The following is a 27,573-nucleotide window of genomic DNA, read 5'->3' as shown; positions in this document are numbered from 1 at the left end:
CTAGCTTGCTAGTAAATAAATACAATTTAAAAAAATAGAGGCTGCTATTTGAGCTATTTTTAGAACAGGCCAGCGGGCTACTCATCTGGTCCTTACGGGCTACCTGGTGCCCGCGGGCACCGCGTTGGTGACCCCTGCTGTAGACTGTAATCCACTTGTCAAGCTAATGTTGATAATTAGCACACACATGTGACAAGCAGTGCCTGCAGGCAACACTGCAGATACAGCTCCTTCCCCACTTTGCATGCCCGGGCACTTATTACTATATAACTGTTCTCGTTTTTGTTTATTTCGCTGGTATCATAAACATATTGGCCTTTATTTAAAATGTTAGATTCCATCGTATTCTTCTGGGCGGTAGACCTTGCGCATGATGTCATACTGTTTGCACCGTTTACAGCATGTTTTTCCCTGCCTCAACCCATTAAACAAATATCAACATTAGTTAGCTTGTCGGCGCATGCCTTTCATGCTTTGTAACGGGCGAGTTCTAAAATGAAGGAGTGTCTTTCAAAAAAAACAACAACTGCAGACTTCAAGCAAACATTGAACCTGCGTCCTACCACAAGTTTCGCCCTATTTGCATGTTCACTTGTGGAAATACCACCTCCAGCGCCTCTTGTCGAATTCCATAGGAAGGTGTGCTGACCTCAGAGGATATCCCCACCAAGGACTCCCACCTCCCGTCCTTATTGACAAACTGCAGAGAAGTGAACGCCGTGTGTCACATGATCTGACCATTTAAATGCCTGATATGTGTATATTTAAACACCATAACAAAGTGGATGAAAGTATTAGGGGGCTCCTTGCTGAGTGCTAAGTTGGAGACGACCGTGTGAAGGACGTGTTGCACCGTTAAATAAACCGTTCAGGGTCACTTGGGCTGTGTGTGTCCTCTTTTATTGATTAACTTCTGCAAGGTAAAAGGTCATTTTGTTCACACTCTGACTTTCCCAGCCTCCCTGCTCCAGCGGATGTTATTAGGATTATAAAGCCGTGGTTCAGTGTTTTATCGTTCATAGTTAATATTGTAAATCCAACATTCTTTATTTTCATGTACATTCTGCGTGTCTCATTCAATAAAAAAATGTAAAATATGTCGATGGAGAGGGGGTGTGACGTTCATATGTTGTCAATATTCAGTGTTTTATCGTTCGTAGTTACCGTATTTCCTTGAATTGGCGCAGGGAATATAGTATTCGCACGTCTAGAATTACTGCCAATCTCAAAATAATTAACGCATGCTTGGCCTTATCGCCGGTTCATTATTAACGCCGGATCAAATTTGTTTCGCAAAATATTAATTTTATTATCGCATGTCTATAATTTTCGCCGGGTCAAACTCGTTTCGCTAAATATTTAGCATATGTCTAGAACTTCCGCCGGGTCAAATTCGTTACGTCACGAGTGACGATTTACCTGTCCTCATTTTCAAAATGGAGGAAGCTGCTTTCAGTAGTTTGCAATCGCACAAAGGAAAAAAGATAAAGAGTTATTCACTAGGATTTGAGGTCCAAGCTATTGAATACCGGTACGGTATGCTAAAAAGAACAGTAAGCAGCTATGTTTTATTAATATACCGTAGCTGTGTGTGTCAAATACGGTATGAGTCATTAAATGACTCCCGCCTCCTGGTGGTAGAGGGCGCTAGTGATCCTTCTTGCGACTTCCGGTACTGCAGAAGAAGTGACAACACGCAGCAACAGATTGTCTTTTTTTTCCTCTCGCCTGAACTTTTAACATGGAGGACTACATACCGGTATCTAAAATAAAACAGTTTTCTAAACTGGACTTTCAATGGAAGCAGGAGGTAATAATTAAAGGAATATCTCCATCGAGACAGAGAGACTTTTAAAACTGAAGAAAGAAAATGAGGAAGACTTCTATAAACAAGTTATCGATGCTTTTGGTCAGAAGGAGCTGCAAATGGACTCCATTTTTAAGTACAGGTAAGACCATAATAACGTTTTTTTTATTAAATGTGCTTTTCATGATGGTATGCTTACATCACACTCAAAGCGCACGCCTAAATTTACCGCATTCCTTTTGGTAAACGCCGGAGTGAGAAGAGGTTTTAAAATAATTAGCGCATGCACAGCCATCCCGCAGGCTTCCGGTAAACGCCGGAGTGACAGGAGGTTTTAAATTAATTAGCGCCCCTGCGGCTATTCAAGGAAATACGGTAATATTGTAAATCCCACATTCTTTATTTTCATGTACATTCTGCGTGTCTCATCCAATAAAATTTTTTAAAATATGTCGATCGAGAGGGGGTGTGACGTTCATATGTTGTCAATATTCAGTGTTTTATCGTTCATAGTTAATATTGTAAATCCCACATTCTTTATTTTCATGTACATTCTGCGTGTCTCATCCAATAAATTTTTTTAAAATATGTCGATCGAGAGGGGTGTGACGTTCATATGTTGTCAATATTCAGTGTTTTATCGTTCATAGTTAATATTGTAAATCCCACATTCTTTATTTTCATGTACATTCTGGGTGTCTCATTCAGTAAAAACATGAAAAATTCCATTCCGTTTTTAAGGCGGTCTGTCATAACGTTTTTAGCATTCAGACATTATTGTGAGGTTTTGTATTAGTGTTCCTAAAAATAGATATTCCGGCCCCCAGACACATTTTTTTCTCTAAATTTGTCAGAATAACTGCCCAGGCCTGACATACACAGTATATGTTTTATCAATATAATGGGTGTATAATTAATATAATTGGATATTGAGAGTATGTGAAAGTTTGACTCCTATCTTGTTTACTTCCGAGACGACCTCCTTAAAGTTTTGTAATCAAGCAGCTAAAATGCGCCAAACATGGGTAAGTGTGGCGAGAGTGTTTTTACATTTTTCCCATCATGCATTGTAATGGATTTACATAGTTGTACATTTGAATTTTTATCGCACTTTGACATTTTTTATAATATCCACAAAGTTCAGTGAGCAGTTTGTGTTAATGTGTGACCATGTGTGTTGTCTATTTGTGTTTGCATTTTTTTTCTTTCGCCATGAGTAGGGAAGTTTGTTTGGATTGGGTCATAGGAGTAAAGGCTGTGCTCCATTAACTTCAAATCACAATTTGTGGTCTTTGACCTGATCTATTCATTTTGTCTATAAATTAGAGGAAAATTTGCAGCAATTAGATATTTAAAATGGGTTCTCGCGGGCCAAACTGAAGTATGTTTGGACACCCCTGGTCTATATCATACCCTTAAACTAAAACAATAACCGATAAAAACTTTACAGTGAGGTTTTTGTTTTCTAATTTGGATGGACGATATTGTCTTACAAATTGTTACCGATAAACGATATTTTTGTCTGCATTATTTTCTGACATAGTTATGCAATAATAAGCACGAATGCAATCATCAAACATTTAAAAGGATATAAGCTTATATTTTTCGTCACTGTAGAATTGTTCACTATTGTACTGTAATTGGAAGATGAATAACTTAGTTATGCTATATAAACAGGCAAAAAGTTAATATGGTCACATTTCTCTAAGCAAACACTGTGCTTAGATAAATATTGAACATCTTAAAATGCCTTTTTTCCAGTTGGAAAAACAAGTTTGGACGTTGTCTTTTTGTAAGCTGCCTTCACGGCATTCACTAACGAAGTGTGTGTTGATGGGCTCATATTGCCTGAAATATTCCAACAACGAGACATTTGGCTTTGTAATCATTTTTTTTTTCCTCTTAAAGGCCTACTGAAATGACTTTTTTTTATTTAAACGGGAATAGCAGATCCATTCTATGTGTCATACTTGATCATTTTGTGATATTGCCATATTTTTGCTGAAAGGATTTAGTAGAGAAAATCGACGATAAAGTTTGCAACTTTTGCTCGCTGATAAAAAGAGCCTTGCCTGTACCGGAAGTAGCGTGACGTCACAGGAGCTAGTATTCCTCACAATTTTCCTTTGTTTACAATGGAGCGAGAGAGATTCGGAGCGACAAAGTGACGATTACCCCATTAATTTGAGCGAGGATGAAAGATTCGTAGATGAGGAACGTTACAGTGAAGGACTAGAGAGGCAGTGATGGGCGTATCTTTTTTCGCTCTGACCGTAACTTAGGTACAAGCTGGCTCATTGGATTCCACACTCTCTCCTTTTTCTATTGTGGATCACGGATTTGTATTTCAAACCACCTCGGATACTATGTCCTCTTGAAAATGAGAGTCGAGAACGCGAAATGGACATTCAGTGCCTTTTATCTCCACGACAATACATCGACGAAATGCTTAAGCTACGAGCTAACGTGATAGCATCGTGCTTTAACTGCATATAGAAACAAAAAAATAAAGCCCTGACTGGAAGTATAGATAGAAAATCAACAATACTATTAAACCGTGGACATGTAAATACACGGTTAATGCTTTCCAGGCTGGCGAAGGTTAACAATGCTGTGCTAACGACACCATTGAAGCTAACTTAGCAACTTAGCAACGGGACCTCACAGAGCTATGCTAAAAACATTAGCTCTCCACCTACGCCAGCCAGCCCTCATCTACTCATCAACACCCGTGCTCACCTGCGTTCCAGCGATCGGCAGAAGGACGAAGGACTTCACCCGATGCGTTTGGCGGCCCGGAGACGTAGGAAGTCAAGGTGAGGTCGGCGGCTAGCGCGGCTAGCGCGGCTAGCGCTCCAACAAAGTCCTCCTGGTTGTGTTGCTGTAGTCCGCTGCTAATACACCGATCCCACCTACAACTGTCTTCTTTGCAGCCTTCATTGTTCATTAAAAAAATTGCAAAAGATGTCCAGAATACTGTGGAATTATGAAATGAAAACAGAGCTTTTTGTATAGGATTCTACGGGTACCATAACTTCCGTTACTCGGACTTCGTCACGCGCATACGTCATCATACCGCGACGTTTCAGCCGGATATTTCCCGGGAGGTTTTAAAAGTCACTTTATAAGTTAACCCGGCCGTATTGGCATGTGTTGCAATGTTAAGATTTCATCATTGATGTATAAACTATCAGACTGCGTGGTCGCTAGTAGTAGGTTTCAGTAGGCCTTTAAAGGCCTACTGAAATGAATTGTTTTTATTTAAACGGGAATAGCAGATCCATTCTATGTGTCATACTTGATCATTTTGTGATATTGCCATATTTTTGCTGAAAGGATTTAGTAGAGAAAATCGACGATAAAGTTTGCAACTTTTGCTCGCTGATAAAAAGAGCCTTGCCTGTACCGGAAGTAGCGTGATGCCACAGGAGGTAATATTCCTCACAATTTTCCTTTGTTTACAATGGAGCGAGAGAGATTCGGAGCGACGATTACCCCATTAATTTGAGCGAGGATGAAAGATTCGTAGATGAGGAACGTTACAGTGAACGACTTGAGAGGCAGTGATGGACGTATCTTTTTTCGCTCTGACCGTAACTTAGGTACAAGCTGGCTCATTGGATTCCACACTCTCCTTTTTCTATTGTGGATCACGGATTTGTATTTCAAATCACCTCGGATACTATATCCTCTTGAAAATGAGAGTCGAGCACGCGAAATGGACATTCACAGTGACTTTTATCTCCACGACAATACATCGGCGACACACTTAGCTACTGAGCTAACGTGATAGCATCGTTCTCAAATGAAGATAGAAACAAAATAAATAAACCCCTGCCTGGAAGGATAGACAGAAGATCAACAATACTATTAAACCATGGACATGTAACTACACGGTTAAAAATTCTCAGCCTGGTAAGGCTTAACAATGCTGTTGCTAACGACGCTAAGGCTAATTTAGCAACTTAGCACCCGGACCTCACAGAACTATGATAAAAACATTAGCGCTCCACCTACGCCAGCCAGCCCTCATCTTCCCATCAACACCCGTGCTCACCTGCGTTCCAGCGATCGACGGCGCGACGAAGGACTTCCTCCGTGGGTTTGGCGGCAAGCATCGGCTAGGCGTAGTAAGTAGTCCTTAGTATTGTACTTAGCCGCTAATACACCGATCGATCCCACCTACAATGTTCTTCTTTGCAGCCTCCATTGTTCATTAAACAAATTGCAAAAGATTCACCAACACAGATGTCCAGAATACTGTGGAATTTTGTCGAAGAAAACAAGAGGTTTTTGTATCGGGTCCGATGGGGTCCAACCACTTCCGTGGATTTTGTGACGTCACGCGCATAAATCATATCCAAAGGAGTTTTTCAAGCGGAAGTGTGGCGGGAATTTTAAAATTGCACTTCATAAGTATTGGCATGTGTTTCAATGTTAAGATTTCATCATTGATATATAAACTATCAGACTGCGTGGTCGCTAGTAGTGGCTTTCTGTAGGCCTTTAATTTTTGGTACTTTGCGGAACTTCTCGCTAGCGAGTTGCATGAAGGTGGTCTCTCTGTCTGTGTTTCCTGTGTGTTTAAGCCAGCAACCCTGATCTGCGCCCACCGAGACAAAGATTGTGGATGACTGATAAGAGGGCCCACTGTGTTCAGTTAATTTTCCTGTTAAATAAACATGAGTGAGACCTCTTGCTCCGTTTGAAGCGAGAGATGAAGAAAACAAACACACACAGTCATTGCAATCTATCGATGCCGACAAAGTATTTTGACTTCATTTTCATTTACCGTTACGATAATTGACTTATTGACTGGCCTAGTCACCATCAAAACATTTTTTTATGGTGCAAGTTTGTTATTAGCGCACTGGCGCTATGTAAACACTTTTGATTGGCCAGGCAGCAAAGGACGCGAGGCTCAACAATTCTGATTGGCGAATGTGTCTGTCACTCAAATGCCGGGTACGGCGGAGGTAAAAAAAACAAAAAAAAACTGGTTATTGGTTATTGCACTACTGTAAATTCCAGACTAGAAGCCGCTACCTTTTCTCCACACTTTGAACCGTGTGGCTTATAAGGCGGTACGGCTAATTTATGGATTTTTCTTTGCTGATGGCCATTAAAAAACAACAAACAAAACAAATACACTGAGAATGTGTTTTGTTTGTGCTATAGCGCCATCTTTTGGACAAGTTCGCTCACTGCAGGTGCTGCAGTATTCTTTCATTTAGTGCTTTCAAACTGAATTAGAGTGCTGTTCAGTCTTCTAGCCGTCCACAGCGTTGCTACCAATATGGATTCTTCATTCTTCACTCCAAGCAACGTTTGTAAGTTTTACAATGCAACTAAAACTATTCATACTTACTAAACCATCCCATGTGTCATGTCTGAAAGAGGGTTTTCATGCATATTTGTACGTGCTATCCTTATGTAATACAGCCAGCGTTGTTAACATTAGCTAATATGCCAACCGGTGTACGAGTGTCTGTGTGAGTATTGTTAACTTACATTGGCATTCGTTTTGTATTGTTTCAGTTTCGTAAATTCACCAAAACGTTGCCGTGGAGTTATCGAGTCTGTTTAGCTGATTGGAGAGCTAGCTTCCACAGCTAGTAGGTGCATGACAGTGACTTCTGTTTGGTTTGATCAGCCGTTTTACTGCCTTGCTACAGACAAAGTTTGGAAACAATTAAGGAAAACATTATAATAAACATTTATAATAAGAAAAACTAACTAATTTCACAATGTACACTACCGTTCAAAAGTTTGGGGTCACCCAAACAATTTTGTGGAATAGCCTTCATTTCTTAGAACAAGAATAGACTGTCGAGTTTCAGATGAAAGTTCTCTTTTTCTGGCCATTTTGAGCGTTTAATTGACCCCACAAATGTGATGCTCCAGAAACTCAATCTGCTCAAAGGAAGGTCAGTTTTGTAGCTTCTGTAACGAGCTAAACTGTTTTCAGATGTGTGAACATGATTGCACAAGGGGTTTCTAATCATCAATTAGCCTTCTCAGCCAATGAGCAAACACATTGTACCATTAGAACACTGGAGTGATAGTTGCTGGAAATGGGCCTATGTAGATATTGCGCCAAAAACCAGACATTTGCAGCTAGAATAGTCATTTACCACATTAGCAATGTGTAGAGTGTATTTTTTTCAAGTTAAGACTAGTTTACAGTTATCTTCATTGAAAAGTACAGTGCTTTTCCTTCAAAAATAAGGACATTTTAATGTGACCCCAAACTTTTGAACGGTAGTGTATATGTCTGCGGCTTATAGTCGGTGCGGCTAATATTTTTTTTTTTCACAAAAATGTAATGGGTGTGGCTTTTATAACCCGGAAAACATAAATAAAACCTCAATGTCGATGAATTGTGCAGCCCTACTTGCAAAGCAGCTATACGTGCAAATATGTATCTTATATCGAAAAAGAGACCGCACTGCTGTCATTGTTAGGATGAAGCGTTCGGTGCTCGCTTCAAAAACAGTCATTGGAAATGAGTGCCATCTTTCTCTCTGGATTTTTGACAGTTATTCTGTTGTGTAGTCTGCAAGTACAGTTTTTCAAGGATATATCATAACGCCATGATGCCAATATCGTGTCCTGTCTCATCCCCAGAAAAGGAATTGAACACCAAGTGTGTGGTGGAGATGGTGAAGAACCAGACCATCCTCAATCCGGCGGGGACCAACCTGGGCAAGAGCGACTCCAGGTATGTCGTTGCTCACATTCCGTGTCTGCTGCGCTGTACATTGCAGTGCTTATTGTGTGGCCACTAAAGTCGACTGGGTGTGGAATGTGGCTTTGTTGTCACCGCGCGGCACTTTGACAGGAAACTCACAAAATCCACTAATGGAACTTGCAGAAACGGGCGCATTTCCCGCCTGGTTTGTTTTTTAGGCGGCTGCCATTTGTAGTTGGGTTGGTGCCTGATTGGGTTGTCAGTTTGTTTTGGACTGACTTCAGGACATCCTGGTTTCTGTTGTGCTAGTTCAGGGGTCGGCAACCCGCGGCTCCGGAGCCGCATGCGGCTCCTTGACCACTCTGATGCGGCTCAGCTACATATATGCCGACCCCCCCGATTTTCCCAGGAGGTTTATGGATCTCAGTGTCTCTCCTAGATAACTCCCAGGGAAAAAATAATCCTATTTACACTCTAATTACTAAATAAAGGGCGTGCCCTAATTGCACTGCAGTAATTGTCCTCTATAGCATTTACATACAGCGTGCCAGTCCAGCCACATGTTGCATGTTGTTATTACTTGCACACACAGGAGACAGCAAAGCATACTTACTCATCAGCCACACAGCTTACACTGACGGTAGCCGTATCAAACAACTTTAACATTGTTACGTTACAAATATGCGCCACACTGTGAACCCACACCAAAAAAGAATGAAAAACACATTTCTGGAGAACATCCCACCGTAACACAACATAAACACAACACAACCATTACCCAGAATCCCATGCAGCCCTAACTCTTCCAGTCTACATTATACACCCCCGCTACCACCAAATCCCCCCACACATCAACCCCCCCCCCTCTCCGTGCGTTGGTTGAGCGGAAGAGTTAGGGCTGCATGGGATTCTGGGTATTGGTACCGTCAGTGTAAGATGTGTGGCTGCTGAGCTAGTACGCCTTGCTGTCACTTACATGAGCAAGCTGAAACTGCAATCTACATGTAGTCGAGCAGGTACACTTTTAGGGCAGACTGTAGAGGGCGCCAAATGCAGTGTCATCACGCTCTGATATTCGGGAGTCTCCCGGGAAAAATGAGAGGGTTGGCAAGTATGACGCTATCAAGCGCCATTCATTCAAAACTCGCGGGCTGCACTAACATCAAATTTCCACATTAAAGTGCGTGCCGGTGTGTGTGTCGGAGACCCCTGGTTAACATAGCACAAAGCATTTAAGCTTTTTATGCTGTGTTTTTCATTTTACTTTTTTTTTGTGGCTCCCATTACTTTCTTTAATTTGTGAAACTTGCCAAAATGGCTCTTTGAGTGGTAAAGGTTGCCGACCCCTGTGCTAGTTAAAACAGAAGCATTTTCTTTTTTCTAGTCCAGACGGAGGCTGTATCCACATGAATGTGTACTTTTACAAAGACTTACCTTTGAAGGCATTTTGACCTTTGAACGGCATAAACTGATTGGAGTAGGCATGAGCGTGACCATGAAGATTGTGAACGCAATCAACAATCAGTCCATTCAATTATTACTAGAGATGTCCGATAATGGCTTTAAAATGTAATACAAAATGTTCTTCCGATATTGTCCAACTCTTAATTACCGATTCCGATATCAACCGATATTAATTAGGGCTGCAACTAACGATTAATGTGATAATCGATTAATCTGTCGATTAGTACTTCGATTAATAATCGGATAAAAGAGACAAACTACATTTCTGTCCTATCCAGTATTTTATTGAAAAAACCCAGCATACTGGCACCATACTTATTTTTGATTATCGTTTCTCAGCTGTTTGTACATGTTGCAGTTTATAAATAAAGGTTTATTTAAATTTTTTTTTTTTTTTTTTTTTTTTTTTTTTTAAAAGCCTCTGCGCATGCGCATAGAATAGATCCAACGAATCGATGACTAAATTAATCGGCAACTATTTTTATATTCGATTTTAATCGATTTAATCGATTAGTTGTTGCAGCCCTAATATTAATATATACAGTCGTGGAATTAACACATTATTATGCCTAATTTTGTTGTGATGCCCCGCTGGATGCATTAAACAATGTAACAAGGTTTTGCAAAATAAAGCAACTCAAGTTATGGAAAAAAATGCCAACATGGCACTGCCATATGTATTATTGAAGTCACAAAGTGCATTATTTTTTTTAACATGCCTCAAAACAGCAGCTTGGAATTTGGGACATGCTCTCCCTGAGAGAGCATGAGGAGGTTGAGGGAGGTGGGGGAGGTTGCGGGGTTGTATATTGTAGCGTCCCAGAAGAGTTAGTGCTGCAAGGGGTTCTGGGTATTTGTTCTGTTGTGTTTATGTTGTGTTACGGTGCGGATGTTCTCCCGAAATGTGTTTGTCATTCTTGTTTGGTGTGGGTTCACATGTGTGGTGCATATTTGTAACAGTGTTAAAGTTGTTTATACAGACACCCTCAGTGTGACCTGTATGGCTGTTGACCATGTATGCGTTGCATTCACTTGTGTGTGTGAAAAGCCGTAGATATTATGTGACTGGGACGGCATGCAAAGGCAGTGCCTTTTTAAGGTTTATTGGCGCTCTGTACTTCTCCCTACGTCCGTGTACACAGTGGCGTATTGAAAAGTTATACATTTTACTTTTTTAAACCGATACCTATAATTTTGAAACCGATAATTTCCGATATTACATTTTAAAGCATTTATTGGCCGATAGTATCGGCAGTCTGATATTATCGGACATCTCTAGTAGCGACATTGTTATTGTAAGTGTGAACACTGAGGAACTCTTTTTTTTCTAGCGTAGTAACACATCAGCGTGCTACAATATTAGCCGTAATAGTTAGCTACGGAAAGAGATAAGCTAGCAACTACGTCAACATGAAACCGCGTTTGAGTTTGTAATGCGCAACACTGCGAGAAGACACCATTCCGTACTGACTGAAAAACATGAACGATCATATTACAGTTTCAGTAAAGTATTAGCCCACATTTCATGTTTTGTTTGTACACAGCTAGCCAGACAGCGTATATAAACTGTGACTCACTCGGTCCAGCTGGCCTGGGATGTTTTTCCCGGTTTATTTGGGTAAGCACTCCATTTATGTCAAAATAGCATGGCTTCAAATTCAACATTTTGCAGCTTTGAGTCACAGTGTGGCACATATTTGTAACAGTGTTAAAGTTGTTTATACAGCCACCCTCAGTGTGACCTGTATGGCCGTTGACCAAGTATGCATTGCATTCACTTGTGTGTGTGTGAAAAGCCGTAGATATTATGTGACTGGGTTCGGCACGCAAAGGCAGTGCCTTTTTAAGGTTTATTGGCGCTCTGTACTTCTCCCTACGTCCGTGTACACAGTGGCGTATTGAAAAGTCATACATTTTACTTTTTGAAACCGATACCGATAATTTTGAAACCGATAACTTCCAATATAACATTTTAAAGCATTTATCCCTAATTAATACCGTATTTTCCGGACCATAAGGCACCAATGGAACCCTTTCAAATATTAAAACATTATATTGTGGTATTCCCCAGGGAAGTTGCCTGGGACCTTTATTATACTCAATATTTGTAAATGATATGTCATGTATTTTAAAGACTGGTTGCTGTGCAATTTACGCAGATGACACAACAATATATGCTTATGCTGATAATTGCACAGACCTGAGCGGTATACTACAAGACAAGGTTATGCAGATTTCTAAATGGGTTACAGAAAATAAGATGAAACTTAATATTTCCAAAACAAAATGTCTTGTTATTTGCTCAAAACATGCTCATAGAAAGGAACGCATATTGAATGTTTCTTTGAACGGAGTTCATATTGAACAAAGTTAAAGAAGCCAGGTTGCTGGGAGTTACAATAGATGAAGGACTATCTTGGGCCACTCACATTAATAACAGAGTAACAAAAATGAGCAGAAGCATCTCAATCATAAGAAGAAGTGCCTATTTTTTAACTAACACAACTACGAAACAAGTTATACAATCCCTTGTATTGTCACATCTTGACTACTGCCCAGCAATCTGGTGTAATGCATCTAAACAAGAACTCAATAAAATCCAGTTTACCCAAAACAGAGCTGCCAGACTAGCTCTCCATTGCTCATTTAGGACCGGCGTTGAGCTCATGCATAATGAATTGTCATGGATGAGAGTTGGTGAAAGACTAGCGTGTAGTTTGATTCTATTTTTAAAAACAATCTATACATACCATAAACCAGGGGTCACCAACGCGGTGCCCGCGGGCACCAGGTCGCCCGTAAGGACCACATGAGTAGCCCGCCGGCCTGTTCTAAAAATAGCTCAAATAGCAGCACTTACCAGTGAGCTGCCTCTATTTTTTAAATTTTATTTATTTACTAGCAATCTGGTCTCGCTTTGCCCGACATTTTTAATTCTAAGAGAGACAAAACTCAAATAGAATGTGAAAATCCAAGAAAATATTTTAAAGACTTGGTCTTCACTTGTTTAAATAAATTCATGAATTTTTTTACTTTGCTTCTTATAACTTTCAGAAAGACAAATTTAGAGGAAAAAATACAACCTTAAAAATGATTTTAGGATTTTTAAACACATATTCCTTTTTACCTTTTAAATTCCTTCCTCTTCTTTCCTGACAATTTAAATCAATGTTCAAGTAAATGTATTTTTTTTATTGTAAAGAATAATAATTAAATTGTAATTTAATTCTTCATTTTAGCTTCTGTTTTTTCGACTAAGAATATTTGTGAAATATTTCTTCAAACTTATTATGATTAAAATTCAAAAAAATTATTCTGGCAAATCTAGAAAATCTGTAGAATCAAATTTAAATCGTATTTCAAAGTCTTTTGAATTTATTTAAAAAATTTTGTTCTGGAAAATCTAGAAGAAATAATGATTTGTCTTTGTTAGAAATATAGCTTGGTCCAATTTGTTTTATATTCTAACAAAGTGTAGATTGGATTTTAACCTATTTAAAACATGTCATCAAAATTCTAAAATTAATCTTAATCAGGAAAAATTACTAATGATGTTCCATGAATTATTTTTTTAAGTTTTTGTCTTCTTTTTTTCGGTTGAATTTAGAATTTTAAAGATTCGAAATTGAAGATAAACTATGTTTCAAAATTTAATTGTCATTTTTTTCGTGTTTTCTCCTCTTTTAAACCGTTCAATTACGTGTAAATATCATTAATTATTAATAATAACATAGAGTTAAAGGTAAATTGAGCAAATTGGCTATTTCTGGCAATTTATTTAAGTGTGTAACAAAATGGTAGCCCTTCGCATTAATCAGTACCCAAGAAGTAGCTCTTGGTTTCAAAAAGGTTGGTGACCCCTGCCATAAACCTTCATATCTGTATTCTCAGCTGTTTCTTGCTAGTGAAAGTCACAACTATGGTACCAGGTTAGCCCTAAGAGGTGCTTTCACCCGTCTTAAACCCAAAAGTGATGTTTTGAAAAAGACTGTAATGTATAGGGCAATCACTTACTGGAATCGACTTCCACAATATCTGGTATCAATCACCAGCAGAGTGGGTTTTAAGAATAGACTAAGAGGAGAAGTATTGCGGAAGCAGGAGGTAATAATTAAAGGAATATCTCCATCGAGACAGAGAGACTTTTAAAACTGAAGAAAGAAAATAAGGAAGACTTCTATAAACAAGTTATCGATGCTTTTGGTCAGAAGGAGCTGCACATGGACTCCATTTATAAGTACAGGTAAGACCATAATAACGTTTTTTTTTTATTAAATGTGCTTTTCATGATGGTATGCTTACATCACACTCAAAGCGCACGCCTAAATTTACCGCGTTCCTTTCGGTAAATGCCGGAGTGAGAAGAGGTTTTAAAATAATTAGCGCATGCACGGCCATCCCGCAGGCTTCCGGTAAATGCCGGAGTGACAGGAGGTTTTAAATTAATTAGCGCCCCTGCGGCTATTCAAGGAAATACGGTAATATTGTAAATCCCACATTTTTTATTTTCATGTACATTCTGCGTGTGTCATCCAATAAAAACATTTAAAATATGTCGATTGAGAGGGGGTGTGACGTTCATATGTTGTCAATATTCAGTGTTTTATCGTTCATAGTTAATATTGTAAATCCCACATTCTTTATTTTCATGTACATTCTGGGTGTCTCATTCAGTAAAAACATGAAAAATTCCATTCCGTTTTTAAGGCGGTCTGTCATAACGTTTTTAGCATTCAGACATTATTGTGAGGTTTTGTATTAGTGTTCCTAAAAATAGATATTCCGGCCCCCAGACACATTTTTTTCTCTAAATTTGGCCCCCCGAGTCAGAATAACTGCCCAGGCCTGACATACACAGTATATGTATATGTTCTATCAATATAATGGGTGTATAATTAATATAATTGGATATTAAGAGTATGTGAAAGTTTGACTCCTATCTTGTTTACTTCCGAGACGACCTCCTTAAAGTTTTGTAATCAAGCAGCTAAAATGCGCCAAACATGGGTAAGTGTGGCGAGAGTGTTTTTACATTTTTCCCATCATGCATTGTAATGGATTTACATAGTTGTAAATTTGAATTTTTATCGCACTTTGACATTTTTTATAATATCCACAAAGTTCAGTGAGCAGTTTGTGTTAATGTGTGACCATGTGTGTTGCACGCCTAAATTTACCGCGTTCCTTTTGGTAAACGCCGGAGTGAAAAGAGGTTTTAAAATAATTACCGCATGCACGGCCATCCCGCAGGCTTCCGGTAAACGCCGGAGTGACAGGAGGTTTTAAATTAATTAGCGCCCCTGCGGCTATTCAAGGAAATACGGTATGTATGTTATGCCATTGTTTACAAATTTGGTAAATAAATAACCCAACAATGTATATTTTGTTGTTTTCTTACTGTACCGGAAATGAACCGAACCGTGACCTCTAAATTTCTCTAAAAAAACAAAAATTTTGTGTACCGTTACACCCCTATGTATACCTCATTTGTACTGCACACATTATGACCAGTTTCAGTTTTAAGTCTAAAACAGCTTTTATATGATATGATTTATATATTTGTAGAACATACAGTGAATTAGTTTTTTAAAGTATTTTTAGTTCTACTTTCCTATCACTCTTTATTTCCGATTCCCCCTTCCCCCTGTTAAAGGCCTACTGAAAGCCACTACTACCGACCACGCAGTCTGATAGTTTATATATCAATGATTAAATCTTAACATTGCAACACATGCCAATACGGCCGGGTTAACTTATAAAGTGCAATTTTAAATTTCCCGCCACACTTCCGGTTGAAATAAGCCTTCGGAGGATGACGTATGCGCGTGACGTAGCCAGTTTAACACAGGTATGACTTCTCCATTGAAGCCAATACGAAATAGCTGTTTTCATCATTATTCCACAGTATTCTGGACATCTGTGTTGGTGAATCTGTTGCAATTTCTTCATTGCATTATGGAGAAAGAAGCTGAGCAAGCAAAGAAGAAAGTCGGTGCGAAGCGGAGTATTTTGCGAGGGAAGTCAGCAACACAACACAGTCGGTGTTTCATTGTTTACATTCCCGAAAGATGCAGTCAAGATCGAAGAACTCGGACAACAGAGACTCTTACCAGGAGGACTTTGACTTCGTTAACAGACGCAGACGCGATACCGTGAGTACGCTTCCAAATATTGATCGCTTGCTATAACTAGCTCGAGTTAGGAGCTAGGAGCTAGCATAACAAACACCTAGGTGTTTGTTATGCGGGATTAATTTGTGGCATATTAAATATAAGCCTGGTTGTGTTGTGGCTAATAGAGTATATATATGTCTTGTGTTTATTTACTGTTGTAGTCATTCCCAGCTGAATATCAGGTCCCACCCGCGCGCTTCCAAACATTTGCTTGCTTGCCCGTACGTGCGTGTCATGTACGTAACTTTGGTTAAATATATAAGCTTTATGAACCTTGGGTTAGGTGAACGGTTCTTTGGGCTGAGTGAGTGTGTGTGTTGTGCAGGTGTTTGAATTGTATTGGCCGGTTATATAGACGGGATCCCGTCCATATTACCCGCTCGAGCTATAACTAGCTCGAGCTAGTAGCTAGTAGCTAGCATAACAAACACCTAGGTGTTTTTATGTGGGATTAATGTGTGGCATATTAAATATAAGCCTGGTTGTGTTGTGGCTAATAGAGTATATATACTGTATGTCTTGTGTTTATTTACTGTTTTAGTCACTCCCAGCTGAATATCAGGTCACCCCCGGCTCTCACAGCATCTTCCACTCCCCACTAGTCCTTCACTTGCACTTTACTCATCCACAAATCTTTCTTCATCCTCGCTCAAATTAATGGGGAAATCGTCGCTTTCTCGGTCCGAATCTCTCTCACTTCATGCGGCCATCATTGTAAACAATAGGGAACTTTGCGTATATGTTCAATTGACTACGTCACGCTACTTCCGGTAGGGGCAAGCCTTTTTTTTTATCAGATACCAAAAGTTGCGATCTTTATCGTCGTCGTTCTATACTAAATCTTTTCAGCAAAAATATGGCAATATCGCGAAATGATCAAGTATGACACATAGAATAGATCTGCTATCCCCGTTTAAATAAAAAAAATTCATTTCAGTAGGCCTTTAAATGACTCCCGCCTCCTGGTGGTAGAGGGCGCTACCGCGCTAGTGATCCTTCTTGCGACTTCCGGTACTGCAGAAGAAGTGACTACACGCAGCAAGAGATTTTTTTTTTTTTAACATGGAGGATTACATACCGGTATCTAAAATAAAACCGTTTTCTAAACCGGACTTTCAATCGAAGCAGGAGGTAATAATTAAAGGAATATCTCCATCGAGACAGAGAGACTTTTAAAACGGAAGAAAGAAAATAAGGAAGACTTCTATAAACAAGTTATCGATGCTTTTGGTCAGAAGGAGCTGCAAATGGACTCCATTTATAAGTACAGGTAAGGCCATAATAACGTTTTTTTTTATTAAATGTGCTTTTCATGATGGTATGCTTACATCACACTCAAAGCGCACGCCTAAATTTACCGCATTCCTTTCGGTAAACGCCGGAGTGAGAAGAGGTTTTAAAATAATTAGCGCATGCACGGCCATCCCGCAGGCTTCCGGTAAACGCCGGAGTGACAGGAGGTTTTAAATTAATTAGCGTCCCTGCGGCTATTCAAGGAAATACGGTAATATTGTAAATCCCACATTTTTTATTTTCATGTACATTCTGCGTGTGTCATCCAATAAAAACATTTAAAATATGTCGATCGAGAGGGGGTGTGACGTTCATATGTTGTCAATATTCAGTGTTTTATCGTTCATAGTTAATATTGTAAATCCCACATTCTTTATTTTCATGTACATTCTGGGTGTCTCATTCAGTAAAAACATGAAAAATTCCATTCCGTTTTTAAGGCGGTCTGTCATAACGTTTTTAGCATTCAGACATTATTGTGAGGTTTTGTATTAGTGTTCCTAAAAATAGATATTCCGGCCCCCAGACACATTTTTTTCTCTAAATTTGGCCCCCCGAGTCAGGCCTGACATACACAGTATATGTATATGTTTTATCAATATAATGGGTGTATAATTAATATAATTGGATATTAAGAGTATGTGAAAGTTTGACTCCTATCTTGTTTGCTTCCGAGACGACCTCCTTAAAGTTTTGTAATCAAGCAGCTAAAATGCGCCAAACATGGGTAAGTGTGGCGAGAGTGTTTTTACATTTTTCCCATCATGCATTGTAATGGATTTACATAGTTGTACATTTGAATTTTTATCGCACTTTGACATTTTTTATAATATCCACAAAGTTCAGTGAGCAGTTTGTGTTAATGTGTGACCATGTGTGTTGCACGCCTAAATTTACCGCGTTCCTTTTGGTAAACGCCGGAGTGAGAAGAGGTTTTAAAATAATTACCGCATGCATGGCCATCCCGCAGGCTTCCGGTAAACGCCGGAGTGACAGGAGGTTTTAAATTAATTAGCGCCCCTGCGGCTATTCAAGGAAATACGGTATGTATGTTATGCCATTGTTTACAAATTTGGTAAATAAATAACCCAAAAATTTATATTTTGTTGTTTTCTTACTGTACCGGAAATGAACCGAACCGTGACCTCTAAATTTCTCTAAAAAAACAAAAATGTTGTGTACCGTTACACCCCTATGTATACCTTGTACTGCACACATTATGACCAGTTTCAGTTTTAAGTCTAAAACAGCTTTTATATGATATGATTTATATATTTGTAGAACATACAGTGAATTAGTTTTTTTAAGGATTTTTAGTTCTACTTTCCTATCGCTCTCTATTTCCTATTCCCTCTTCCCCCTGTTAAGCCTTTTCCAGCTTTGATGCACGCCACCTGTTGCGCTGGCATGCTCTGTGTTGACAGGCTGCAAAATGCATTTTCATGAGGACAGAGAGATATTTTTACACCAGCTCCCTATTGAGACGGTTAACTCCACGGTGGGTTTTTTTTGGAATAACACGCCTGAATAGAGATTGTCCCTTTTTGGAGCAAGTAAGATCTTGTGACTGTTGGTGTAATGGCAGCGCTGCCTTCCGGCCAAGTTTGCCCACAAGAAAGACAATGGCGCATAAAAAAGATGGACTCGCAACTCCTCGCCGCACGGCTTCCTCCCTTTTTTCGCCGCTCTTCCGTTTCTGTGGCAACACAGGCGGAGGGTTAACTCCGGGTCGCCGCCGCTGGCCGCGGAGCCCCCTCTCCCTTGAGCGCTGAGTCGGCGGATGACTCCCACATTCACTGGAGCATCTGTCGACCATAAACTTTTCCCCGGTGACTTTTATGGAGGACCGAACAAGAGCCGGGTTGTGGTTTCTCCGGCTGCCCCGTGGCCTCCACAAAAGGAAGCAGCAGCAGGAGGATGGGGCACCGCTGTTTTCCAACGTACAGATGCTTCTCCTTCTTGTCGCCGCGCTCGTATTTACATAATGTCCGCACTGATTTACTCCACGTTTACTTGTTTGTCGGCGGTCGTGCTGACAGGAAGTGGGGCTGAACCTCTTGATGTCGCAGGTGCATGCTGTGTCAGCTGCGCCGCCAGGATGCCTTTTGTCTCGCTGTCAGAAAAAGGAACTGTTTAAAGGAATTCGGACAACAAGAGAAAGTCGTTTTTTAGGCTGACAAACCGGGGAAAAAAAAGTTTGAACTTTTCTCAAATAGTTACTCTAAAATGAAATAAAACCTAATGACCAACATTAAAATACAGTAACATAGTAGGCCAGGGGTCGGCAACCCGCGGCTCTTTAGCGCCGCCCTAGTGGCTCTCTGGAGCTTTTTCAAAAATGTATGAAAAATGGAAAAAGATGAGGGGAAAAAAATATATTTTTTGTTTTAATATGGTTTCTGTAGGAGGACAAAGATGACACAAACCTCCCTAATTGTTATAAATCACACTGTTTATATTAAACATGCTTCACTGATTCGAGTATTTGGCGAGCGTCGTATTGTCCTACTAATTTTGGCGGTCCTTGAATTCACCTTAGTTTGTTTACATGTATAACTTTCTCCGACTTTCTAGGACGTGTTTTATGCCACTTCTTTTTCTGTCTCATTTTGTCCACCACACTTTTAACGTTGTGCATGAAAGGTGAGTTTTGTTGATGTTATTGACTTGTGTGGAGTGCTAATCAGACATATTTGGTCACTGCATGACTGCAAGTTAACCAATGCTAACATGCTATTTAGGCTAGCTATATGTACATATTGCATCATTATGCCTCATTGGTAGGTATATTTGAGGTCATTTAGTTTCCTTTAAGTCCTCTTAATTCAATTTATATCTCATGACACGTACACTATCTGTATGTAATATGGCTTTTAATGTTTTGCGGCTCCAGACAGATTTGTTTTTGTATTTTTGGTCCAATATGGCTCTTTCAACATTTTGGGTTGCCGACCCCTGTAGTAGGCCTAAGTATTTATTAAAAACAAAACAGAGGGAAGTGAGAAACTGGTTGTTGTTTTTTGCAAATCATTAACTTAGAATTTGATAGCAGCAACACACTGCAAAAAAGTTATCAAAGGGACATTTTTACCACTGTGTTACATGGCCTTTCCTTTTAACAACACTCACTAGACATTTGGAAACTGAGGAGAAACATTTTTGAAGTTTTTCAGGTGGAATTTGTCAGGTTCAAACACTGATGACATCTATTAAACAAGACAAGAGGCAAAGAATTAAACAGAGACAGAATTCAATTTGGACTCAATATTGAGGAGAGTCGTCTGTACGCTGTACCCTCGTGCAGTATCTCAAAAGATTGCACGCCGCTGTCATGCCAAATTTCTTCCCCCTACAAACCCCCCCACCCCCATTCACTTCCGGGGTCATTTCCTCTTACGTCATTTCCTCTTACGATAGCACTTCGGCTTTGACTGCCCGTCGCTGGAAGGATACTTGTTTTTTTTAATTTTATTTTATTTTTTATAATATAGCGTTAACAAAACGTCTGTATTAATCGGACAAGTATTAATCGGACAAATTAACTTGAGGATATTCCTGACTGCACATTTGACTCGTGGACATATGCGGAAATGAATAACAGTGTACAATAATTCATTATCAATCAACATTATCAAACTTTATTAAAACTACATTTATTCGTTAAATTCAGTTTTTTTAGTTCTCTGTGTAAGTGAATTAAATTAAAATGACATTTATGTGAACTTAAATTTTTGTTTTTACGTCAGCACTCATGTTTCCCATAAATCGTGTTACTTTGGGAATGCACATGTGAACAAATACTCATTGCACATTTGACTACCTTACAGGAGGGACAATGACGTAAGAGGAAATGACGTAAGTAAGAGGAAATGACCCCGGAAGTAAATGGGGGGGGGGGGGAAGGTTTTTGTAGGGGGAAGAAATTTGGTGTGACACCTCCTTCTTTTATTTTAGACCCTACCCGACCACATGGCCACCGCTGTTTCCAAAGGACAAAGGTAGCAAAAAGTTCACAGAAAAGGTCGTAAACAATTTTACAGAAAAGGTCAGTTCAAAAAGATTTCGTAAAATACTTCAAAAAGAGGTCCATAAAAATAGTTCAAAAAGAGTTTGTCTGGAAATTGGGCAGATCCTGCCATCTCTCCGCTTTGAGGTCCTTGGGTTAGAACAATATATTTCTGTTGTTTACCATACATGAGAGAAAACAGAAACACCTTCATCTTGCTTTCCCCCTACACCAGTGGTCGGCAACCCAAAATGTTGAAAGAGCCATATTGGACCAAAAATACAAAAACAAATCTGTCTGGAGCCGCAAAAAATTAAAAGCCATATTACATGTGTCATGAGATATACATTTAATTAAGAGGACTTAAAGGAAACTAAATGACTTTAAATATACCTACAAATGAGGCATAAGGATGCAATATGTACATATCGCTAGCCTAAATAGCATGTTAGCTTTGATTAGCTTGCAGTCATGCAGTGACCAAATATGTCTGATTAGCACTCCACACAAGTCAATAACATCAACAAAACTCACCTTTGTGCACTCATGCACAACGTTAAAAGTGTGGTGGACAAAATGAGACAGAAAAAGTGGCATAAAACACGTCCTAGAAAGTCGGAGAAAGTCATACATGTAAACAAACTATACGGTGAGTTCAAGGACCGCCAAAATAAGTAGGACAAAACGGCGCTCGCCAAATACTCGAATCAGTGATTGATTGATTGAGACTTTTATTAGTAGGTTGCACAGTGAAGTACATATTCCGTACAATTGACCACTAAATGGTAACACCCGAATAAGTTTTTCAACTTGTTTAAGTCGGGGTCCACTTAAATTGATTCATTATACAGATATATACTATCATATATACTATCATCATAATACAGTCATCACACAAGATAATCACAATGAATTATTTGCATTATTTACAATCAGGGGTGTGGAGGGGGGAGGGGTAGGATATGGACATCAAGTAGTGGAGAGAGAGAGAGAGAGAGAGAGAGAGAGAGACGTGTTTTTCTGAGCTCCTGGGAAAACTCAGGCAAAAACTGAAAAAACAACATTCAAAGTGGAATAACCTGGATATCTCTACAAGGATCTAAAGAGGATTATACCAACTTTATATTTTTCACACCACACATCCGGAATCTGGAATTAAGGCTTGTTTTTGGGATACAATTACCAAAAAATTACCTGAAAGGACCGAAGGGACAGACTCACGGACTAATTCTTGGATTAATTCTTCACCAGCTCTTCACTGAGGTTAAAACCTGAGTAAGTAACACTGGACTGAGATAGGCCTGAGAAAGGTCTACGCCATAACTCAATAACCATAAAACTGAACAACATTGTCATTTTAGTTAAAACATCTACACCAGGACAGTAAATAGTCTGTAAAACTATCTGCCTATAACCCCAGCAAAAGAGAGGTGTGAAGTACTTGAACCTCAACAATGCAGACGTGCAGCCTCGCCTCTTCACATGCAAATGCGGCCCCAAATCACACAAAGCCCCTCAAAGTGCCGTACCCAGACGATCTAAAATGCCAACCAGACAGAAAGAATTTCAAAGATGATTACCTAAAAACCAGGCCAAATACACTATTTGCAGACTTTGATAGCACAGGACACAAATCAAACCTAATTTTCCACACTGAGGACCACATGGCATGGCGCGCGGCGACAATAGAGCACTACCCATCTGCCAGCAAAAAGGGAAATAAGGACTCACATAAACTACAAATAAATACAGAAGAGAACCAAATGACTGTACACTTCTACAACACAGGAACAGTGATGGTCCAGGGCAACTTAAGTCCCTTTGAGAGAGACTTCTGCAAAATCAGAGAGAGAATGCAAATCCTCTCAAGAGACAATTGCGACAATTCCCCCACTGGAGAACAGGACAATAGCCCAGAAGACCACCTCACTGCAGAGCCCAACTGGCTCAGGGAGATGAGAGAGTTGAAGGAGAAATTCTCACAGTGGGAGCTCAAGCAAGTGCAGATGGAACACTTAATTAAGTCAACCCCCCCACCCAGATCCAGAGACGCAGAGGAAGAGGGACCTGCTCTCTGGGCTGTGGTGAAAACACTCCAGCAAGAGATTAAAAAACTCCAAGACAAGGGGGAGGCGTCAAGACAGGAGACACTTCAAATCAGGGAAGAGATGAATAAACTAAAAAAGGAGGTGGAAGCGTTAAGAATGGAAACAAAAGAAGGTCCAGACGACAACCATCAAGCCACACACCAAGAGATCCCATCTCCAACACCCCCAACCCCCCCCACCAGCCAGGAGTCACAAACACAAGACACCCCTGCACCAACACCTTCCACCAGATCTCAAGAAAGAGAAAGCCCACAGGTGGTGCTCCTCTTGGACTCCAATGGGAAATATGTAGACGAGAAGAGACTCTTCCCTAACCACAGAGTAAAAAAAATAAAATGCCAAAATACCAATCGTGCCATGGAGCTTCTGACAGAGGACCAGCTGGGGTCCCCCACTCACATCATCATCCACACAGGCACAAATAACCTGAGGACGCAGACAGGAGAGGACGTGGCCAAATCTGTCAAGGGAGTGATAGAAAAAGCCACCTCTACATTCCCCAGTGCAAAAATAGTAATTTCTGCACTGCTACCCAGATGGGACTACCACCCTGCCTTCATAGAACGACTCAACGCACAAATCTCCAGAGACTGTGCAATGAAGCAAAACGTCTACCTGGCATCCCACCCCACCCTGGACCAGAACAGCATGTACGACACTGTTCACATCCTCAAAACAGTAGTCCCTCATTTTGCAAAGTCCCTGAAAGACGTCGCACTCAACCGCAGACCGACTTCATCCTACAGGAGCAACAGAGAGACGAACACCCCACCCAGAGCTACACCCAGAAGACCTGCGGCACCCAGAGCCCACCCTGCCCCACACAGATCTGCACCCCAGGCCAGGACCACGCTATACACCTATGCACAGGCCGCGGGATCCCAGGCTAGGCCCTCTCCTCTCATGCCAACCCCCCTCCTGCCCACCCCCCCATACCACACAAATGCACAAGCCAACCCCACACCTGGTGGATCCCCACCCTGTGAGCTGACCGTGCAGCAGATAATGAGCGAGCTCTATTCAATCATAGTCCAGGCCAAATCCACTGGAATATAACACCTTCATAATGGAATACAAATCTTTCACCATTTCAAGCTGGAATATACAAGGTCTGAGGTCCACTGCCCTTGGCATTAAGAGCAGGAACCCGGACTTTACCACAGAAATCTCAAACACAGACATCATTGTCCTACAAGAGACATGGCACAGAGGAGATGGCCCTACTGGCTGCCCTGTAAACTACAGAGAGCTGCTGGTACCATCCACCAAGCTAACAGGGGTAAAACAAGGGAGAGACTCGGGAGGTATGTTAATATGGTACAAATCAGAACTAACCCACTCCATAAAGCTAATCAAAACCGGAGCTTTTTTCATCTGGTTAGAAATAAATAAGGAACTTACGTCAACCGAAAAAAATGTCTTCCTGTGTGCCACCTACATCCCCCCAATTGAGTCCCCATATTTTAAGGAGGACATGTTCTCCATCCTAGAGGACGAAATAAACAATTTCCAGGCCTGTGGCCACATTGTAGTTTGTGGGGACTTCAATGCCAGGACAGGACGAGAGCCCGACACTATCAGCACACAGGGAGACAAGCACCTACCAGGAGGGGAAAACATCCCCTCTCAAACATGCCCCCCCAGAAACAACTTTGACCAAGCAACAAATAAACATGGCTCACAACTCCTACAGATCTGTCGCTCACTGGGACTGTACATAGTCAACGGCAGGCTTCGAGGGGACTCATATGGTAGATATACATACAGCTCATCTCTAGGTAACAGTACAGTAGATTACTTTATCACTGACCTCAGCCTAGCGTCTCTCAGAGCGTTCACAGTCAGCCCGCTAACACCCCTGTCAGACCACAGCAAAACCACTGTATACCTGAACAGATCAACACCCAACCAGGAAGTACTAAAACCAAACAAACTACACACTATTAAAAAATGCTACAAATGGAAAGAAAGTAGTGTAGAAGAATTCCAAAATGCTATCCAGCAACAAAAGGTCCAGTCATGTTTAGACCAGTACCTGGAAAAGAACTTCCAATGCAACAGTGAAAGCGTAAACGGGGCGGTAGAAAGCCTCAATAATATATTTGACCTTACAGCCTCCCTATCCAACCTAAAGGCCTCAAATAGAAAAATGAGGAAGAATATTAATACCCACGACAAATGGTATGATAATGACTGTAAAAATCTCAGAAAAAATTTAAGAAACCTATCAAACCAAAAACACAGAGACCCAGACAACCAGAACACACGTCTCCAATACGGCGAAACCCTGAAACAGTATAAAAATACAGTCAGGAAAAAAAGGGACCAACATGTTAGAAACCAGCTACATGATATAGAGGAATCCATAAAAACAAACAACTTCTGGGAAAACTGGAACAAACTAAACAAACAAAAACATGAGGACCTACCCATCCAAAATGGAGATGTATGGGTAAACCACTTCTCCAATCTCTATAGCCCAATACAAAAAAATGAACAGCAAAAACACATACAACATAAACTACAAAGCCTAGAGTCAACAATAAAAAACTACCAGAACCCGCTAGACTCCCCAATTACTATACAAGAACTACAGGACAAAATAAAATCACTTAAAACCAAGAAGGCCTGCGGTGCTGATGGTATCCTAAATGAAATGATCAAATTCACAGACTCCAAATTCCAATTGGCTATACTAAAACTCCTCAACATTGTCCTTAGCTCTGGGATCTTCCCCAATATTTGGAACCAAGGACTAATAATACCGCTTCACAAAAGTGGAGACAAATTTGACCCCAATAATTACCGTGGGATCTGTGTCAACAGCAACCTCGGTAAAATCTTCTGTATGATCATCAACCACAGACTTGTAAATTTCCTTACAAACAATAATGCCCTGAGCAAATCACAAATAGGCTTCCTACCAAATCACCGTACAACAGACCACATTTTCACCCTCAGCACCCTAATTGACAACCAAATTAACAAAAACAAAAGCAAAATATACTCCTGCTTTGTTGACTTCCAAAAAGCATTCGACTCAATCTGGCACGAGGGTCTGCTATACAAATTGCTAGAAAGTGGCATCGGAGGGAAAACATATGACATCATAAAGTCAATGTACACCAACAACAAATGTGCAGTGAAGATTGGTGAAAAACATACAGACTTCTTTCCTCAAGGCCGTGGGGTTAGACAGGGATGCAGTTTGAGTCCAACCCTCTTCAACATATACATCAATGAATTGGCAAAAACATTGGAACAAGCTACATCACCTGGCATCCCCCTAGTAGACACAGAAGCCAAATGCCTACTGTTTGCAGACGATCTGGTGCTGCTGTCTCCAACAAAAGAAGGTCTACAACAGCACCTTGATCTTCTACACACATTTTCCAAGACCTGGGCATTGACAGTCAACCTAACCAAGACAAAAGTTATGATATTCCAAAAAAGACCCAGCCTCCATCACCACAAACACAAATTCCTCCTAGATACAACTGCCCTAGAATACACAAAAAACTATACCTATCTCGGCCTAAACATCAGTGCCACAGGGAATTTCAACCAAGCTGTGAACGACCTGAGAGATAAGGCAAGAAGGGCTTTCTACGCTATCAAAAGGAACATCAAACTAGACATTCCTATTCAAATCTGGCTCAAAATATTAGACTCCGTCATAGAACCCATTTCCCTGTACGGCTGCGAGGTCTGGGGCCCTCTTGCTAACCAAGATTTTGCAAAATGGGACAAACACCAAATCGAGACTCTGCATGCAGAATTTTGCAAATCCATTCTCCGCACCCAACGGAAAACACCAAATAATGCATGCAGAGCAGAATTAGGAAGATACCCACTAATAATCAAGATCCAAAAGAGAGCAGTCAAATTTTATAACCACTTAAAAGAAAGTGACCCAGACACGCTCCATAACAAAGCCCTCACCTACAGAGAGACCCTAGAGAGATGCCCGCTCAGCCAGCTGGTTCAGGGACTCTGCTCACAAACACAAGCAAAACCACCAGACAGAAACC

General features: G+C 40.4%; 1 protein-coding gene across 1 annotated transcript in view; it reads left to right on the top strand.

Moving 5' to 3' along the window:
• Window positions 1-27,573, top strand: part of kif13ba (kinesin family member 13Ba) — a 174,917-nt gene that overhangs the window by 23,297 nt on the left and 124,047 nt on the right. Inside the window, exon 2 of the mRNA XM_062020844.1 lies at window positions 8,435-8,528. Within this exon, the coding sequence (XP_061876828.1) occupies window positions 8,435-8,528 (94 nt within the window). The remainder of the gene's footprint in view (window positions 1-8,434; window positions 8,529-27,573) is intronic.

This window comes from Entelurus aequoreus, linkage group LG02, assembly GCF_033978785.1.
Source record: "Entelurus aequoreus isolate RoL-2023_Sb linkage group LG02, RoL_Eaeq_v1.1, whole genome shotgun sequence".
NCBI lineage: Eukaryota > Metazoa > Chordata > Actinopteri > Syngnathiformes > Syngnathidae > Entelurus > Entelurus aequoreus.
This window is presented reverse-complemented; position numbering and strand designations above follow the sequence as displayed.